An 18,249-nucleotide genomic window follows, 5' to 3' on the forward strand; every position below is an offset into this window, starting at 1 on the left:
TGCAGTCACTAGCATAGTCTGAGCCACATAGGTGTCTGGTTACAAACACACACTCACAGACACACACCTACAGAGTGAGCAAGAGAGAGCAAGAGCAAGAAGATAGTGATAGAAGGCACAGAAGGTAGACGTAGAGAACGTGAGAGTCAGAAGAGAGTAATTTCACCATAAGTGGGAGTTGAAATTTCTCCCACAGTCTCTTTGAGGAAATCTTTTATTTGAAGGTCATCAGGGTCAGCCTGTGGTACAGAGCTGTTCTCCTAACAAACCAAAAGGAACCTGATCTACTCAGCCATTCTAATTCACTTGACCGGTGCACTGCTTTAATTAAAGGTAAAACTGCTATGTTATTGTATTATCTTTTTTTTTTATTACTATGCATAAAGCTTCACATATTTTGCAGATTTTCTTTCTGTTTTATATTATAATCTTAAATCAGGTGACAGTTATTTAGGTTTAGCATGCAGTCAACAGTACTCAATGGTTTTATTTTTGGCATTATTTTATCAATACACTTTTTATTGTATGGTGGAATGTGATGTCTAATTTCTGCAGACTCATGTTTCTTTAGGCTACCTTAATAACAGTAAGCAGTTCTTATACTTTAATAGGCAGATGTATCATTACTTATTTATTATAATACACGGAATGATTAGGAGTAAAAGCTATTTAATGTGAGAGACAGCTTTTCATCTGTTCATCTTTCCAGCAGTTGTGTGTACTTGGCATGCGCGTCAGCTTCTCCGCTATTTCTGACTGTTCAACTTTGCCCCAGTTTGACGGCTTACAGTCACATGACATGGAAAAAAACATGCTTGTGATTTCCCCTATCACATAAAACATAACCTGCAGTGACAACATACCTGACCGCAGGAAATTATTCATATTTATCACAGCTTTGTTGACTTTTTTGCTTAACTCATTGCCAGCACTGTTATGTTAAGGGAAAGGTGATAATGCTTCTTTCCGCATATAAAATTATCCTGCATTACCCTAGACATCCAAGTGTTCAATCCAGATTCTACATGGTTGTGTTATAAAAGTTGTATAATACAATAACCTTGATTTTTAATGGAGTTTTATTCATATTTAATGCATTTTCTTTCTTTTTTTTAATCTTAACTCATTTATCACATCCAGAAATACCACCAAATGATTATATTTTATGATTATATTTTCATAAATGAAGACATTCTGTAATTCATTTTCTTATCTTTTTTTTCAAATACTGTTGCTGACCAAAATACTGTTTCTTCTACACTGTTCATTGTGTACTGCAATTGGTCCAGTCTACATTTTTTATGTTTATGAAAGTATGCAAAATGACAAGATGAGATAACACTTTATTTTCCCAGATGGGGAATTTATGAGAAGCAAAATGTTAAATGTTGCTTTGTGTAGTAATTACAAATGGGCAACAAAAAACCTGAAAAAATGAGTGGAGAAACTTAACCGTGCTTCCAGTATGATACAATTAAGCACTTAACATTAACATGCTACTATGCTCTGTGGAATGTATAAAAGGCTGATCAGGCCAAGGTGACTTAGATTTTGGCTCAAGATGACTAGAGAAAAAGATCTATTGATCGTGAATGATCTCTTGAGGGTTGATTGGGTTAGGTTGGGTTGATAGGTTGATTGAGCTTCGTGAGATTCAGTCAGAAAAGACTAATCGGCTGGATGTGTTTTAATTGGAACACTGACTAAAATGACATCTGCATTTATATCTATGGGGAAAACCTCAGTACATAGGGTTAGAAATCTACTTTTTTTTAGTATTTTGCTTCAAGAGTGCATTTGATATTCTACACTTAGCATTCTAGTATGATTTATTCAATGACAAATGCACTATAGAGAATAGGGTGTGGGTTCTGACATACTACTGGACAGTATTTGTCCCCTAGCATCCCATTGCACCCTTGTCACCTTTTGCTAGGCTATAACTAATAATCATGTTGTGATTTACTCCAATCACTCAGTTAACAGCTGTCCTATTCGTTCAGCACGTGCTATGGCAGAGGCGCACCAGGCGGTGGCCTTCCAGTTCACTGTCACACCAGAGGGCATCGACCTGCGCCTCAGCCGTGAGGCGCTCAAACACATCTACCTGGCTGGAGTTACGTCATGGAGAAAACGTGCAATTCTGTTCCGAGTGAGTGGACTAATAGAGATAGATTGTGAAGTTAGCTTGATTATGTACCATATTTTGCCATCATGGTTTATCCTGGTATAAAGATTCTCTCTTCCTATCTTTGTTAGTCACTATTACTATCACGCAAAGCAAAGCAACAAATCCTGTCTGCATCCAAAACCATATAACTATTACTAAGTTTTTGTGCATGTTTGAACAGAATGGCGTCCGAATGGGGGTCTATCCGGCCAGTCCCTCTAGCTGGTTATTTGTGGTGATTGCAATAATGAGTTCCATGTATGCCAGAATGGATCCATCCATGGGGATGATTAACAACATCAGAAAGGTTTTACCTGCAAGGTCTGTATGTCAACATTACAACAGTATGATGAGTTTCATGAGTTATGTAAATTATGTCAGATTAGGCAAAAGCTCCTACAGGATGAAACCATTCCTACTGATAAAATTGCACGTTTCACAGTTACGCCATAATAAGAACATAAGGGCTCTATAGTGTAACAATGCTGTTACTTGTGCTAGGATAAATTGATCTTGTCTGAGAAAGCACTTTTCAGCCTGTTTTTTAAAATCTTTTAATCTCAGTTCTACAATATTTTTATTTGTATAAACACTTGCAAGTGTTCTTGCTACCTGCTAAAGAATAATAATAATATGCATAAATCTATGTTAATGGGTGTATCAAACACATAAATCATGTTATCTGGTGTACCTAATAAACATAAGGGGTAGCATTAGGCCTACACACTTCTTATGATTTTCAAATATTGTAATCCATAATAATTAGACATTTATAATCTTTAAATGAATGTTACATTCAAACACACCTATTTTGATCCATTTCATTTACTAAATTTGTCTCTCTGTAGTGATCGTCTCACGGCTCAGACTCAGACAGTGTTGAGTGCTATCGTGTTTGCCACAGGACTGTGGTTCTCTCTGATTATGCTTCTGCGCTACACTCTGAAAGTTCTGCTCTCCTACCATGGCTGGATCTTTGAGCCACATGCCAAAATGAGCATGTCTACCAAACTCTGGATAGTAAATACACACTCACACACACAGTAATGAGAAAACATTTGGGGAGGGAGAATGATATCTATCATCTTCTATTTCATTATTTGAAGTAGATTTTTGCAGAGATGTCTTCAATCTAAAGTATGTTTCTTGCTTTAGAGTCTGTTAAAGATGTTTTCGGGTCGTCGGCCATTACTCTACAGTTTCCAGGGCTCTTTGCCTAGACTGCCTGTTCCCAGCATTGATGACACCATCCACAGAGTGAGAAGCTTCTCTTAGTTCACTCAGGGATTTGATATAATAATTCTGCACTTTATATAAACAATACATTTTGCAAAAATCAAAACTACTCTACCTGTCTCTCAGTATCTTGAGTCAGTGCGCCCACTACTGGACGATGACCGATATAAACAGATGGAAATTGTGGCCAATGAGTTCAGAAAGGACCAAGCCCCTAAACTACAAAAATATCTGCAGCTAAAGTCCTGGTGGGCCAACAATTATGTAAGTGCATCGAAAGGTAAATTCCGATTAAAGGAGTAGTTTGTTAGGAGGGGTGATTTGGGGGTAAAATGGATGCCTCCATGTTTGTTTTTATTTAACAACAGTCTACCAGCCGACTGTGATGAGTGATATATATTTACCTCCTCAAAACAGCAAACTATTTAGTAACTGTTATAATTTAAACAATCTGATATGTCTGTATGTTGATTGTTCTTGAGCAAATACTAGTACATACATAGATCATAACTCATTTAAAAGTAAAGAAGTTCTACTCTGTTTATGACTTTGATGATGTTGATTTGATATCACCTGCTCAGCTCAGGTGAAGAAGTCCTTCCTGACTTTCCAGTTGAAGGGTGTTTTCTTTGGATTTTCCTAGCCAGAGCTTGGAAATTCCGAGTTATGAGTTTCACTGGTACACAGCATGTATGCTGAGCATCACTGTTCTGGCTAGGGCGGGGCTAATTTCTGGGTGAAAAATAAAAAAATTGTGAACAGAAATGTAAATTGAAGAAATGAACCAGATCCACTGCATGGCAATATTGGGAATTACAGTTTTTTCCAAAATATTTTATAATTATTATAAAACTAGAAACACTTTTAAACATTACAAACTGCACCTTTCATTAACTGCACTTTGGATGAATGTAAAAATGCATAATGACTCCATGCTGTGTCTGTGTCAAGGTGAGTGACTGGTGGGAGGAGTACATCTACCTGAGGGGCCGGGGCCCAATCATGGTGAACAGCAACTTCTACACCATGGTGAGAAGAAGACCAGAACATAATTCATAAACCTTGCTGTGATCTTTACAGCCAAGCCATCTAACAGCTCACTTCTGTGTGTGTCAGGACCTGCTGTATGTGATCCCCACTCACAGGCAGGCAGCGCGAGCAGGAAACGTGGTCCACGCCATCCTGCAATATCGGCGCAAACTAGAGCGAGGAGAACATGCTCCGGTACACACATACACAAGATTCCATAGCTGACACGTCATCCAGCAGAGTTAGTTTATTGAGTTAATCGTATCTATATTTGACTGACTCTATTTTGTCCTGGCAGATGAGAGCTCTAGGGGTGGTACCCATGTGCTCCTATCAGTATGAGAGAATGTTTAACACCACTCGAATTCCTGGCATTGAAACAGGTAATGACCTGTGCTCTCAATATGAGTGAAAGCCAATACTGCAGTCAGGTACAGTCATTAACCTGTGACCAGACCTGTTCTTCAATCATGAAGAGATTTTTCCACACATCTGAAAAGCTTCATTAGCTCTATTGAATGGTGGGAAATCCCTGCCATATAAACACTGTATGAGTCACCAATGATGACATTAATGATTAATGATGAGAATAATTAATGATGACAATAATTAACATTATTCCAGGGTCTAGATGTTTGTACTGGTGTAAACATGCCAGGACAGCATTATAAATAGGTGATAAGTGATGATAATGTTAACCTTCTGCTCTGGTTAATGATGTTTGTTGTTTCTCTGCCCAGAATGTGTACATTTTGTCCTCAGAGGTGTCTCTTGTCCTTCAGGTGTAGGTTTACAGCTGATTCCTGACATGAGGAATTTGCCCCCTTGTGTTGGGACATAAGTATGCTTATGAAGTTTCATTCATTCATTCATCTTCAGTAACTGCTTTATCCTGGTCAGGGTTGTGGGAACACTGGGCATGAGGCAGGACTACACCCTGGTTTTGGTGTCTGGCCTTTCAGATGTATCTGGCTGTTCCCCATGTTTGGTAGATGAGTGGTAAAATGTCTTCATTATCATACAGACACCAAAACTTACTACTATAATGCATTCAACCGGACCTGGAAAAAAATATGTTCTCTTCTACAATACTGTCTCCTTAGACTGTGTTCAGCACCTAAGGAACAGGAAGCACCTGGTTGTATATCACCGAGGACGCTTTTTTAAGGTGTGGCTGTACTATGGTGGTCGCCATCTCTTGCCTGCGGAGTTGGAGCAGCAGTTTCAGCATATTCTCAATGATACCACAGAGCCTCAGCCTGGAGAACTCAAACTGGCCTCGCTCACTGCCGGAAAGAGGTAAACACAACACCCAGTCAAACTCAGTAGCCATATATAGTATTCACTACAGTGTTTCAAATTGGAGGCACATCAGATATTTTCTTTTGAAGTTTGATTATTTCCAGTCACATTGCATCCTAAATGATCTGCTCTGATCTAGAGAATATAAATGAAATATTTGTAAATTATCCAGCCTTAGGCCATTTTATTGTAGGCTGTACCACCATCCAAAGTGCTTTAGCATATTAGTTTAACATATTCCCAAAACACACCTCTGTAACACTCTTCTAGAGTCCCATGGGCCAAAGCACGACAGAAATACTTCAGTGACGGTGTAAATAAGACGTCTCTAGATGCCATTGAGACTGCTGCCTTTTTCCTCACTCTGGATGATGAAACACATGGATATGACCCTGAAAAGCCAAGGTCAATGGATCTCTATGCCAAATCCCTACTGCACGGAAAGTGCTATGACAGGTATGGGTGGATTTGAGTGTTTGTGTTTTATGCTTCACAGGAGCTGAGACATGTGGGTTAAAGGTCTCCTGCAGTCAGCATACTGTAATGCATTAAGCAAGAGGGAATATATATTTAGACACATAACATTGGATGACCTCTTGTGCAAGTGCAGCACACTAAGTCTCGTCTCACTGCATTTCTTTCTCAGGTGGTTTGATAAATCCTTCACTCTTGTTGTCTACAAAAATGGTAAAATAGGGGTGAATACTGAACACTCATGGGCAGACGCTCCCATTATTGGGCACATGTGGGAGGTAAGTAGGACAGTGTGATAGGCATGATGGCCAAAAACATCATGGAAAGCCTGAAAATATTGATAGAATCACTTGTTTTCTAGTCATTCTAGGAAACTGAGAAAATTGGTAAAATCTCCAGGAAACATTAGCTGAAGTTCTGGAAAAAGTGCACAGCAGATTTAGCAAATTAAGCCAGTAATTTCATACATTTTATAATGTTTCCTACTCAGCTGACTTTTTTTTTTTTAATTAAACTATCTTAGTCCTATCACATACATGTAGAGTCTACCTATTTTTACCTTTATTTTACCAAGAGAATCCAGTTCAGGTAGAATATTGTTTGTAAAGGGGACCTGCCCAATATAATTAACTGTAATTATAATCATATTTAGGATTTCACCAGGGTGAAAATATTGATTTATATCATTTGGACTCAATTTACCCATAACCATTTCCTACCTTTCAGCTAGTCATCAGTTTATTAGAGAATAGCCACCAATCTGAGAGGGCTAGTTAGCCTAATGTTAGCTAACCTGCTATTAAACCTGAATACTTTTTACACAATATGTGCATACACTAGCCTAATGTTAATCTAATGTTTATGTTAGTCTAAATGTTCGACATATAGTGCTTGGTTTTATTGGCATGATATAATACTTAGCATTACATTAGCTAGCTTGTTAGCAAACATCTACCTAGCAAATAGCTACATCTGGAGATTAGCTAAACTATCTGCTTAGCTGGCAACAGTAGAACAATTCTGTGTTTACGTAATGTCTGGTTAATGTTTCTGTAATTAATGTTATGTATTCTGGTATTCACACTTCTCTCTGTGTGTGTGTATGTGTGTGTGCGTGCGTGTGTGTTTAAAAGGCTGCAAATAGACACTGTGAAAAAAATATCTCTACTAAAAGGAGGGAGAAGCTTAAAAATGGCTAAATATAAGATTATGAGATATGGCCAGTGATTAACAGCTGATAGTAAACATGGTCTTTGATATGTCCAGGATATTTTGGCAGCCGACTTTCTCCGTTTGGGTTACACTGAGGAGGGACACTGCAAAGGAGACATTAACAAAGGTCTGGCTAGCCCAACCAGGCTACATTGGGACATTCCAGCAGCGGTATGATAAAAACCTTATACAAGAGAACTAAAAGTAAAGAGAATAAGTCAAGTTTGCTTTGCTGTAGGTAACTTAGTGCATTCACTCTCACCCTGTCAGTGTCAGGAGATTATTGAGGCATCGTACACAGTAGCCAAGGAGCTTGCTGATGATGTGGATTTCTGTGGTTGTGTATTTGATGAGTTTGGAAAAGGCCTGATTAAGAAATGCAAAACAAGCCCTGATGCTTTCATCCAACTAGCACTACAGCTTGCTCACTACAGGGTACAACACACACATACACATACTGGTGCTTTCTCTGTAGTATTTGCAGTAGGATAAGGGTGACTTGTGTTTCACTGGTTTCTATGTATTGCCTTTGGAGTAGGATAAAGGTGAGTTCTGTCTTACGTACGAGTCCTCAATGACCCGCATGTTCCGGGAGGGACGGACAGAGACGGTGCGCTCCTGCACCATCGAATCAACAGCCTTTGTCCGAGCCATGGAGGACAAGACTTGCATGGTAAGACCAGGATTCTGACATTACACTGGCTGATTCCATTCAACATAATTAATTTAGGAGATTATAAACTTCGTTCAAGACCATGTACCAGCAAATGATAAAAATCCAAAACACAAACATCAGCACTGTCACACTAATTACAAAAGGCAAACACACAAAAAATCCATCATTAAATACATCCTCAAATATACCTATCATCAAATATTTATTATTTATTTGTTTGTTTGTTTTTGCATGCCAGTGGAATTTCAACCTGATCTGATAATGTAGATAATATAAGATCTCAAGTACGGAATGGAATAAGCTTGTGTCTACATTTGAAATGATTCAGTCACTGAACATAGAGGACTTTTTATGGAAATGCTAGTTCAATACAGCTGTGTGCTTTGTGCTGTTCCTTGAGCAGACTGAACAGCGTCTGGCGCTATTCAGGACAGCAGCTGAAAAACATCAGAACATGTATCGTCTGGCCATGACAGGAGCCGGTATCGACCGGCATCTCTTCTGCCTCTACATCGTCTCCAAATTACTGGATATACAGTCGCCCTTCCTCAACCAAGTACAAGCAGTGAAATACATGGATTTAATTTCCTTGTCAAACTGAATTGATTAAATGTTAAGGGCTGAATGTGATTGTATGTCCTGCAGGTTCTTTCAGAGCCTTGGCGTCTCTCCACCAGTCAGACGCCACAGCAGCAGCTCAACCTTGTTGATATCCAGAAGTTTCCAAAATATGTAGGAGCAGGTGGTGGCTTTGGCCCTGTGAGTGTTTCAATAATTGTTAATATTCCTACATGAATGTAACACAGTGTATGCTGTTGTCCAGTAGTCTTTAGTTTTACAACTCACATAGACTGTGTGCTTGCAGGTTGCTGATGATGGATATGGAGTTTCTTATATTATCGTTGGGGAGAATCTCATCACATTCCACATCTCCAGCAAATTCTCTAGTCCAGAAACGGTAAGACCACACACACACAGTACTGTTTTACTATCCTTGTGAGAACCTTCCACTGACACTATTAATGTAGCTAATAAATGCTATTCCTACACCTAAATCTAACCCTAACCCTAACCCTTATAGTATTTTAAATAAAAGCTGCATTTGTTGTAATAAAGCAGTTTTCCTCATGGGGACCAGCCAAATATCCCCATCAAAATTCTCAGAAATTCCTATCCTTGTGCTAACATTTTCTCCCAACCAAAATATAAAAACATTCCCACATACACACACACACACACACACACACACACACACACACAGTTTAGCTCTACAGAACTAACATTAAACCTGAATTAGAACCGTGTTATGGTGTATGTAGTCTGTGTTTTTGTGTGCGACTTTAGCGTTGCTTAGTTTTGTTTCTGTTATTTACATTTTGCTTCAGCTTTTAAGGCATACAGAGAGACAAACACAGCCTGCTCACTTGTAAGATCATTTTTATTTGGGCCTAAAACGCATCATCTGCAAATCAAGGTTTTAGATCAATCTACCTTTTCTCTTTAGTATGGGTTAATCTGGAAGAAATTTTGGGAAACCAATAAACACACCACATGAGTTTTTTAGGGGTGGCACAGTTGAGCAGCAGGTAGAGTTGTTGCCTCACAGCACAGGGTCACTGATTCAGTCCTGCATTTGGGTTACTATCTGTGTTGAGTTTTGCGTGTTCTCTCTGTGTCTGCGTGGGTTCCCTCCCACCTCCAAAACAAACCAGTAGGTGGACTGACTACTCTAATTTGCCCCTAGATGTGAATGTGTGTGAATGGTGCCCTGTGATGGACAGGTGTCCCATCCAGGGTGAACGGATGAATGATTTTTTTACAAGTGTCTAAACAGAACACAGTGTGGCAGTGCTACACAGTATGAACCAGGCTGTCACTCTGTCCACAGGACTCACATCGCTTCGGCCGGAACATCAGACAGGCCATGCTGGACATTAGAGCACTGTTCAACCAGAAGGAGAAGGCCATGTGAAGACAATCAGATGTCTCACACACACACACACACACAAACAAACAGCTGGTCCAACACACCATTTAAAGAAATCAGAATGAAAAAGGAAATATGTAAAAATATTGTACAGACATTTTAAAACACTTCTTGTCATTTGAATTAATTTAATGAATCTATGGCTTAGGACATTTTGATGAAAATATTGTACAGACAGACATTTTAAAGCAATCTTAAATTTATTTTAATATTATTTAACTTAATGAATCTATTTCATCTGAGCATCAAATATATATAAACTAGGGCTAAAATATTTTGATAAAATCAGTAGTGGCACCAAGCTTACACAATACTTTGGCAGCTTTGCGTAACATGCCGATATAGAAAAGTTGTATAATTGTAAATATTTGTATGTTATTAAGCATGTTGATTTCTCTATCAGGTGACAAAATATAGGTTAATGATCCACTATTTCATTTATGCATACTTTATTAAATTATTGGATGTTGAACTAAAGGTTTTATGACAGTTTCTGTACTGAGCTGAACATGTGTTGATGTAATGATTTTCCTTTACATATCAAGATCAGCCTCGAAAGCACTTTGCTTGCACAGATTCTTCCTTTCATTTCTTTGGAAAAGTCATGTACTACGCTTAATTTTTACATCATCCACTACTGGTTGAAGTCTTGTATTGCACTATTACTATGAAAATAACAGCTTCATGCAATGATTTAAGATGGTATTATGTTTTTTTTCCTCTCACAAACAAACAGAGGCACAAATTTCCAAAAAATTAAAAAAAAGATCAGATTTATTCAGGGGGCATAAAGATATCACTGTTGGTGATTCTGTGAGAGAGAGAGAGAGAGAGAGAGAGAGAGAGAGAGAGAGAATAATGGGGTTTTCGTAGGGGAATATAAAAACTCAACTCTATCACAGAAGAATTTAATGACTTCTGTATGAGACAGTGAATGTCCTACAATATATAAACTGCATCTCCACGGTTTACATTCGCTGACAAAATGTCAACACACTGCCATTATGGCTAGACATGGTACACCTTGAAAGATAGGGGACGGTGTTTAATTACTTCTGATTCTTTCAGCCCATTCAAAACCAGGCAAGGGTCACTTTATTTTGATTAGTCCAAAGACATATCATACAAAAGTGGAAGTAGAAAAAAAAACATGTATATACTCACTTTTTCTATCGCTCAACATATTGGCTACAGTCTGAACTACTGCTAGCACATGGAGCGTCAAAAGCAAAACAATATATATTGCTACAATGTACGCATGTCGGTGGGTCAATAGGGATGGACTGGGGCATAATTTCCAATTGAAGAGGAGCAGAAGAGATTCATAATGAATCAACAGTATCAGATTATCATCATACTCTTCATTTACTGTAGAAGCTGCCTTAAAGTTGGGTGCTTCTGCAACATTTTGTAACAGAAAACATATCGACACAAAAAAAAGCAATGGACTTTAATTCCCTGTTACTTTTTTAAACTCTTAGTTGTGTCCATGTAGTATCTGCCGTAAGGTCATGGTAGGCAGGTGGTGTGTGTTTCTACGCTGTGGTGGTGCTAGAGCGTGCTAAATGTTCAGGAGTCGTAGGCTCAGCTTTAGGATGTAGTTCCTGGGGTGGTGTTGACGTTCTGCGTGGCCACCTGGGGTGCAACCTCGATGATGCGGGGTTTGTCGATGATGCGAGCTGTGCGGTTGCCTTTCTCTACGATGCCGATGATCCAGGCCTGGTGGCCCTCGCCATATTTCGGGGATTTGATCTCGGCGCAGAAGCGAGCAGCTTGCTCACGTGGAAGACAGATCAGCAGGCCTCCTGCAGGGGAAAAACAGACAAGAACAAGAGAAAAGTGTGACCTGACAAGAACTAAGCAGATTTATACTGACAAACACTGTTAAAAAAGCTGAATGGAGTTAAGACTGTAATGTTTACAGAGAATACATTGATATTATTGGCAAAATTACTATTTCGCCAATAACACGTTTACACACACACTTACATAACGTAACAATAAGGGAACTCTGGATCTACATGAGCAAACATTAATTGTGGGTTTTCTTTTTTCTAAATACATTAAATGTGCAACCCACTAATCCTATATAAGTAAAAGGTTGTGATGTAAAATTCAAACTTACTGCCTCACCCTACTGGCAAATATTCATTTGTTGGCATTTATGGTTTTCACATAATGCAGATAAAAACCTTATTATTGGGCCAAGTCCAGATCAGATTTCTTGAAAGTCAATAACAGTGTTAATCTGATTTAAGATACAATATAGCCAAACGTTTGTGGACCTGTCCATTACACTCATATGTGTTTTTTGAACATCTCATTCCAGATTTAGTTCCCCCTTTGCTGTTATAATACCCTCCACTCTTTGGGGAAAGCTTTCCACTAGATTATGGAGTGTGTCTGTGGGGATTCGTGTCCATTCAGCCACAAGAGCATTAGTGAGATCAGACACTGATGTCAGATGAGGAGGCCTGGTGCGTAGTCAGAGTTCCAGTTCATTGCAAAGGTGTTAAGTGGGGTTGAGATGAGGGCTCTGTACAGGCCACTCGAGGTTTTCCACTCCAATCTTGGCAAACCATGTCTTCATGGAGCTCGCTTTGTGCACAGGGGCATTGTCATGCTGGAACAAGTTTGGGCCCCTTAGTTCCAGTGAAGGGAAACTGTAATGCTACAGCATACAAAGACATTCCATGCAATTCTGCGCTTCCAACTCTCTGGCAATAGTTTGTGGAAGAACCACATATGTGTATAATGGTCAGGTGTCCACAAACTCTTAGCAATATTGGTGTATATTATACTGTTTGAATAACCACTTGTTTAATCTTCAAGATAACACTTAGATTACTATGTATATGTGCATGTAGGGACCCTCAGATTGAATAGTTTTTCAAAATCCATTGCTTCAGAATGAAACTCAATCTATCTGAAAGTGAAAGATCTCTGACCTGAGGTCTCAGGGCAGGTGCCGTGCATTAGGCCGAACATGTTCCCGCAGGCTTTGCTGACGGCGGCCATCTTGGCGAGGACGGGTAGGTTGTGGATGACGAAGGAGACCTCACTGCGCTGCTGCCTGGCGAGGTTCTGAGCGTGACCCAAAATACCAAAACCTGTGATGTCAGTGGCAGCGTGTGCGTTGAATGTGTGCATCAGACCTGCCGCTGGAGACAGAGACACAGCAGAAGGAAGATGAGTGTCAATGTGGATGTGTGTGATTGCACTCAGTGTGAGAATGCTGGGATTTGTAAGTGTCCTTTACTGACCTGTTCTGTTGAGTCTGGCCATGTTCAGCATAGCCTCTTGATAGGCTAGCTCCACATCCTCTTGTGTCACTACTAACTTGATTTTGTTCCATTTCTCTGGCTGAGAGACACAGAGAGAAACACCACACAAATGTGACTCATCAGACTATTAGTGACACCACTTTATCAACTTTGTACTTGGAAAATTACCTACTGATGCTGATACCACTAGTATTTGGACCTAGATTAACAGAGTAACAAATAGTAACTTTACTAAGAAGGGTAAATGTGAAGCAAGTTGGTGCCAATTCATGTGCAATGTGAATCAGTGTAAAAATGCACTTCATTGCTAAGTTAAGAAAGTAACGTGTGTTAGTTTGTTCATAGCTTAGTAAGCTGACAATTTTCTCTGCAAACACTGGCTAGTTACATTATTGAGCAGTTCAGCTAGGCTACTAAGTTGTAATAGGGAAAACAGACGTCATGGTATTATTCTGTTCCAAGTGCATAAGAAGCTAGAGGTCATGGTATATTATGGACTCAGATTACAAGACTGTTTGTTATTTAGATTTTCAAACACGAAGTGCATTGTATTATTAACTTTCAGATGTTCCCCTCAGAAAACATTAAAATGACCTGAGGCCAAAACTTATGGCGCATTGGCTTCAAAAATGGCTTGTGAACTCTGTTGCCAATCTAAGGTTCTAGTAGGTATATCTACAGTACATATAAGCCTAAAGATAATAAAGGAAGCAGACTCACAATGTCCAGCCACTGATGCACTGCGACTGCTACTTGAGTGCCGAGAGGCTTGGTGAGAACCAACACGTCACCTGGCACTGCATTGTCTGGCCTTTAATACGAAAACACACAGAACAAAACACATGAGATTCGAGTGCACGGATCTAATAATGAGAACACTTCAGCTGAAACAGAGAGATGGAAAAGCACATACAGAAAACTGGAGGGAAGGCAAAAAATGCTCACATGATGAACTCGTTAGGTTGGCAGACTGTCGTGGCCACACCTCCAAGTACGATCCAGGGGTTCACAACTGTCTGTCCACCTGTAACCGAGGTGCCCGCCTCCTCTGCTGCATCCTTAAAACCCTGGATAATAAGTGGCATCACCTTGTCCCTCTCCTACACAAACACACGTCAGAAATTACATCAGCAACAGCAACTCGTCAGAACAATTTTAAATGTTCTTGAACGTTTCCACGTCTTACCTTTTCTGATAGTTTGTTACTAACGCCCAACAACATCAACATGTTATCACACTCGGTCACTCCCATAGCGTACAGGTCACTCAAGACATTAGCACATGCAATTCTGCCCTAGGGGGAAAATAATACAATGTCTGTATTACTTTGTATTTTATATATAAAAAGTATTATTTAACTGCTATTTTTCTGACAAATAAATTCATTCATTCAGTAAGGGTTTCTAGGATACATGATAATATATGGCAACTTTTGTTTGCAAACAAACTGCCAGCAAACAGTAGCTTTACATTTAAAAATAAACTAAAAATTGAGTTTGACGATACTTTTTTTATTACTACATCCAGAACATTTTACAAATTATAATTAAAGGAACTTTTTAAAGAGTTATAAAAAGAAATCATGATACCCATGGTATCTCAGAAAAGTGTACTGTGGCATAATTTATCAGTCCAATTTACCATCATGTAAGGGTCGTCCACTATAGGGTAGATGTAGTCTGTGGTCTGTACTAGTGAAAGGCCACCGTGTCTCAGAGGAATCACACAGGTGTCCATACCGATGCCTGTAAAACACGAGTGCACACATGAACACACACACAACTTAGGTTACATTTAAATACCACAATTTCCATCAACATGCAGTTAGACTTAACCTAATTTACAGTAAATCTAACAGTACATACTCTGTAAAATAATCTAGCTCTTATGATTAGGGCTGCAAAGTGAACAAATATAAAATATTGCTATTATATTTCTATATTGTGATGTGCCTTTCAATATATCCAAATAAATTGGTAAATCCAATATGTGTTACAATTAATCATTAGTCTGCATTAATGTTAACAAATGAGCTGCTTTTTTAGACCATGCCAATGTTACATGTTACATCAGTGCAAATGCTCATAGAAGACAATAAAAAAAATGGCTAAAGAAAGTTTGTGCATTTCAGTCCTACATAGGCAAATAAATAACAATTAATAAATAATATATTATGCAGCCCTAATAGTTGCTATGCTACCATGAATGCAAATGAGTAATGTATATAGTTACGAACCCAGTCTGGGCATAACTGCCCCGAGGAACTGCTCATCCTCCTGATAATGGTTCTCCTGCAAGGACTCCAGAAGTTTCTGAAGCACATCCTGAGGGACTTTGCAGCCGGTGCCTTTAAGCTCTGTGAATCGTGTTAGTCTGAAGTTCTTGTCCAACTCGTAACTCTCTGGGTTAAAAGCCTCCCGCACTGACATGGTGGAGAGATTACCGGAGCCCGCGCCAATCCACACAATGTGTTAGAGAACAGCAGCTGAACAGAGAGAGAGAGTGAGAGAGACAGAGAGAGAGCGAGATGGCACAATAAAAATGAGCAAGCATAACACACACATAGGCCTGTACAGTCTGTGGCAAGTTTATACCTTGTAGTTACACTTACTGACCATTCTACAGACATACCATCATATAGGTCACATTATAAATATAGAATTATTGACTGTAGCCCCTCTGTTACTACGTACAATTTGTCAGCAACTCCGTACTCTGTCCATCACATACAATTAACACAGGTAAAGCTGTAATTTTACATTTACCAAGAGTCTACAAGAAACAAGAAAGGAGTATACACTTTGTGGTTTTCAGTATCATGATAAACTGTTTTTTTTTTTAAACTTCAAGAGAGAGAAAAAAAAGAGAATCTGGTGAAGAAATGACAGTTTATAGCTGCCATAACTAAAATGATAACAAGAACTAACTTATCCTGCTTACGTTTCACAACTTTAAACATAACTGTATACAGAGACATAGCCAGAAGGGGCGTTTTTCAGATTTTCTGAATAACATGAGTCATTGTTTAATAAAAGAATGTAATCACTGGCAAATCACTGTAGTCTATGTCTATGAGGAATAAAACACTTCAGGAAGTGCTGTTATTAAAAATCACAGCACCCCATCGTTGATTATTTTCCTACAGCAGCACGCCCACTGTTCCAAACATATAGTATTCATAGTAGAGATGTAACCGAATAAGAAAACATGGTTCAGAATGAACAGATATTTTTTTCTAAACTTTTTTAATTTTTTTAAATGAAAGACACATATAAATATGAATGTCCAGTGGTTAAATTAGGCTACTTGTCTGTTTATAATATAATATATCTGTTTATATTGTCAGAATATTATCCTGGACAGGTATAGATACAATTAATTAATTAATTGATTAATTAATTAGATAAGTAAGTAAGTAAGTAAGCAAGTAAATGGCCCTGCAAATATCTCTATAGCGCAGAGTGGTAGGGTTAATTTATTTTTAACTTAATAATAATAATAATAATAATAACGTTCCGTTTTAAGCCACGCCCACGTCGGGTTTAAATCCGGATACAGACACGGATACAGATAGTGACTTTTTGCGTTACACCACTAATTTACACTAATATTGAGGATTCAAATGTTGGGAGATTAAAGTGTACACAGTGTTAAATTCAGGAGGTTTGTTACATATATATGTGTGTAAAGAAGTCGGTTGAATGATGTGATGAACAGTGAAGTCCAACCTCTACAGTCTACTCCCCTTTAAAAAGGCGCGCTCACACACATACACACACACACACAGCTGTTTTAACACACTTTATAAACACACACACTTGCAAAGTGTGTGAAGAATACCAAAATCATGGACCTAACTATAAGTTATTGCACTTGAGAACAATATATAATAGTACATTCATTTACAGTGTAGCTCTCAGGTCAGGCCTGCTTTACACACACACACACACACACACACACGTGCATAAAGCAAGGCTAAAAGTTACTATCTTTACTCAGACTGGTCACTTCACTTGATCTCAGTTCTGCAGTTTTCTCATGTTTCTAATGCAAGAGTGAAGTGAGGATGTAGAAGTTGCAGTGTGAGTGTGTGTGTGTGTGTGTGTGTGTGTGTTGTGAGTCCCCCTGCAGCACACACTCATACACACTCCCTGCTCTGCATAGCATTAAAATAACTTATAATAATGCACACGAATTTTCTGCACGTGCACTACACTACATATGCGCATTCATAAAAATAATCCTCTCGGCTAGGAATAAAACTTTTATTAGTCTCGTGCAGGCCGGCTGGACTGTTTATAAAATGTCGGCGGCGGAAAAAATTAACCCTTAAGGAGCCCCACGCCATTAGAGGTGTGCTACAACACTCATAATAACACAAAATAGCACACATTAAATGCGTTTTGCGCCATTTTCACGCATTAAGGCGCATTAGTGAACGGCTAAAGGAGCTCTCCTCGCACTTTAAGCACTATGCCACAGTTTTATTTGTACCCCATTTCCCCTTTAATTGTGCAGCTACGTTTCTGCTTACCGGTTTCGCTTTAGCGGCGCCTCCCGATAGAAGAAAAGGCAACACTCCCACAATGCAAAGCGAGCAAAACGGGCGCCTTAGGCAACCGCCTGATGAGAAATAAAACACGGTTCATGGTGTATTCTGCAGTGAGTCAGTTAACATTCGCGACACATACAGAAAGATTTAGTGCTGAGGAAGAGAAGTATACCCTTTAAAGTCAGGTTCGCAGGCACACGGGTCGAGCTGACGAAGAATTACAGTAAATACTGTGGAGCACAAAGGGTCCTAATATGGCGCTTTGGCGCCATGACTTCCCCTTTAAAGAGTTTGGAGTGTGTCGACAGAAAGTCATAAACGTTATGT

At 39.0% G+C, this 18,249-nt stretch overlaps 2 protein-coding genes across 4 annotated transcripts; one reads left to right on the forward strand and one right to left on the reverse strand.

Annotated features, from left to right (window-relative positions):
• Window positions 1-21: 21 nt before the first annotated feature.
• On the forward strand, window positions 22-10,784 carry cpt1b (carnitine palmitoyltransferase 1B (muscle)). Of its 2 annotated transcripts, none has more exons than XM_026927296.3 (19): window positions 22-333; window positions 1,980-2,152; window positions 2,352-2,491; window positions 3,019-3,190; window positions 3,326-3,427; window positions 3,533-3,670; window positions 4,358-4,435; window positions 4,523-4,630; window positions 4,734-4,818; window positions 5,539-5,734; window positions 6,008-6,193; window positions 6,384-6,489; window positions 7,478-7,594; window positions 7,694-7,858; window positions 7,962-8,096; window positions 8,503-8,655; window positions 8,745-8,858; window positions 8,965-9,057; window positions 9,988-10,784. In XM_026927296.3, exons 2-19 carry the CDS (start codon window positions 2,012-2,014, stop codon window positions 10,069-10,071), a joined length of 2,313 nt encoding a protein of 770 aa, XP_026783097.2. In that variant the 5' UTR covers window positions 22-333; window positions 1,980-2,011; the 3' UTR covers window positions 10,072-10,784. The 2 variants fall into 2 exon arrangements, with proteins under 2 accessions (XP_026783097.2, XP_026783096.2); XM_026927295.3 differs by having other exon boundaries at window positions 33-333; window positions 2,004-2,152.
• A 58-nt stretch (window positions 10,785-10,842) lies between these two features.
• Window positions 10,843-18,223, reverse strand: sephs1 (selenophosphate synthetase 1). 2 transcript variants are annotated; one of them, XM_026927297.3, is made up of 10 exons: window positions 18,095-18,223; window positions 17,905-17,993; window positions 15,607-15,855; window positions 15,012-15,115; window positions 14,557-14,664; window positions 14,316-14,470; window positions 14,091-14,181; window positions 13,350-13,449; window positions 13,035-13,247; window positions 10,843-11,891 (listed from the first exon to the last, which is right to left on the reverse strand). In XM_026927297.3, exons 3-10 carry the CDS (start codon window positions 15,797-15,799, stop codon window positions 11,677-11,679), a joined length of 1,179 nt encoding a protein of 392 aa, XP_026783098.1. In that variant the 5' UTR covers window positions 15,800-15,855; window positions 17,905-17,993; window positions 18,095-18,223; the 3' UTR covers window positions 10,843-11,676. The 2 variants fall into 2 exon arrangements, with proteins under 2 accessions (XP_026783098.1, XP_034161036.1); XM_034305145.2 differs by lacking the exon at window positions 17,905-17,993 and having other exon boundaries at window positions 18,095-18,212.
• Window positions 18,224-18,249: the final 26 nt, after the last annotated feature.

This window comes from Pangasianodon hypophthalmus, chromosome 6 (genome assembly GCF_027358585.1).
Source record: "Pangasianodon hypophthalmus isolate fPanHyp1 chromosome 6, fPanHyp1.pri, whole genome shotgun sequence".
Lineage (NCBI taxonomy): Eukaryota > Metazoa > Chordata > Actinopteri > Siluriformes > Pangasiidae > Pangasianodon > Pangasianodon hypophthalmus.

Coding starts and splice junctions, on each gene's coding strand:
- cpt1b (XM_026927296.3), top strand. CDS start 2,012: ATGGCAGAGGCGCACCAGGCGGTGGCCTTCCAGTTCACTGTCACACCA. Junction 4,631..4,733: donor AGCGAGGAGAACATGCTCCG/GTACACACATAC, acceptor TTGTCCTGGCAG/ATGAGAGCTCTAGGGGTGGT. Junction 9,058..9,987: donor AATTCTCTAGTCCAGAAACG/GTAAGACCACAC, acceptor CTCTGTCCACAG/GACTCACATCGCTTCGGCCG.
- sephs1 (XM_026927297.3), bottom strand. CDS start 15,799: ATGTCAGTGCGGGAGGCTTTTAACCCAGAGAGTTACGAGTTGGACAAG. Junction 14,665..15,011: donor TGGACGACCCTTACATGATG/GTAAATTGGACT, acceptor TTTTCCCCCTAG/GGCAGAATTGCATGTGCTAA. Junction 14,471..14,556: donor GTAACAAACTATCAGAAAAG/GTAAGACGTGGA, acceptor GTGTTTGTGTAG/GAGAGGGACAAGGTGATGCC.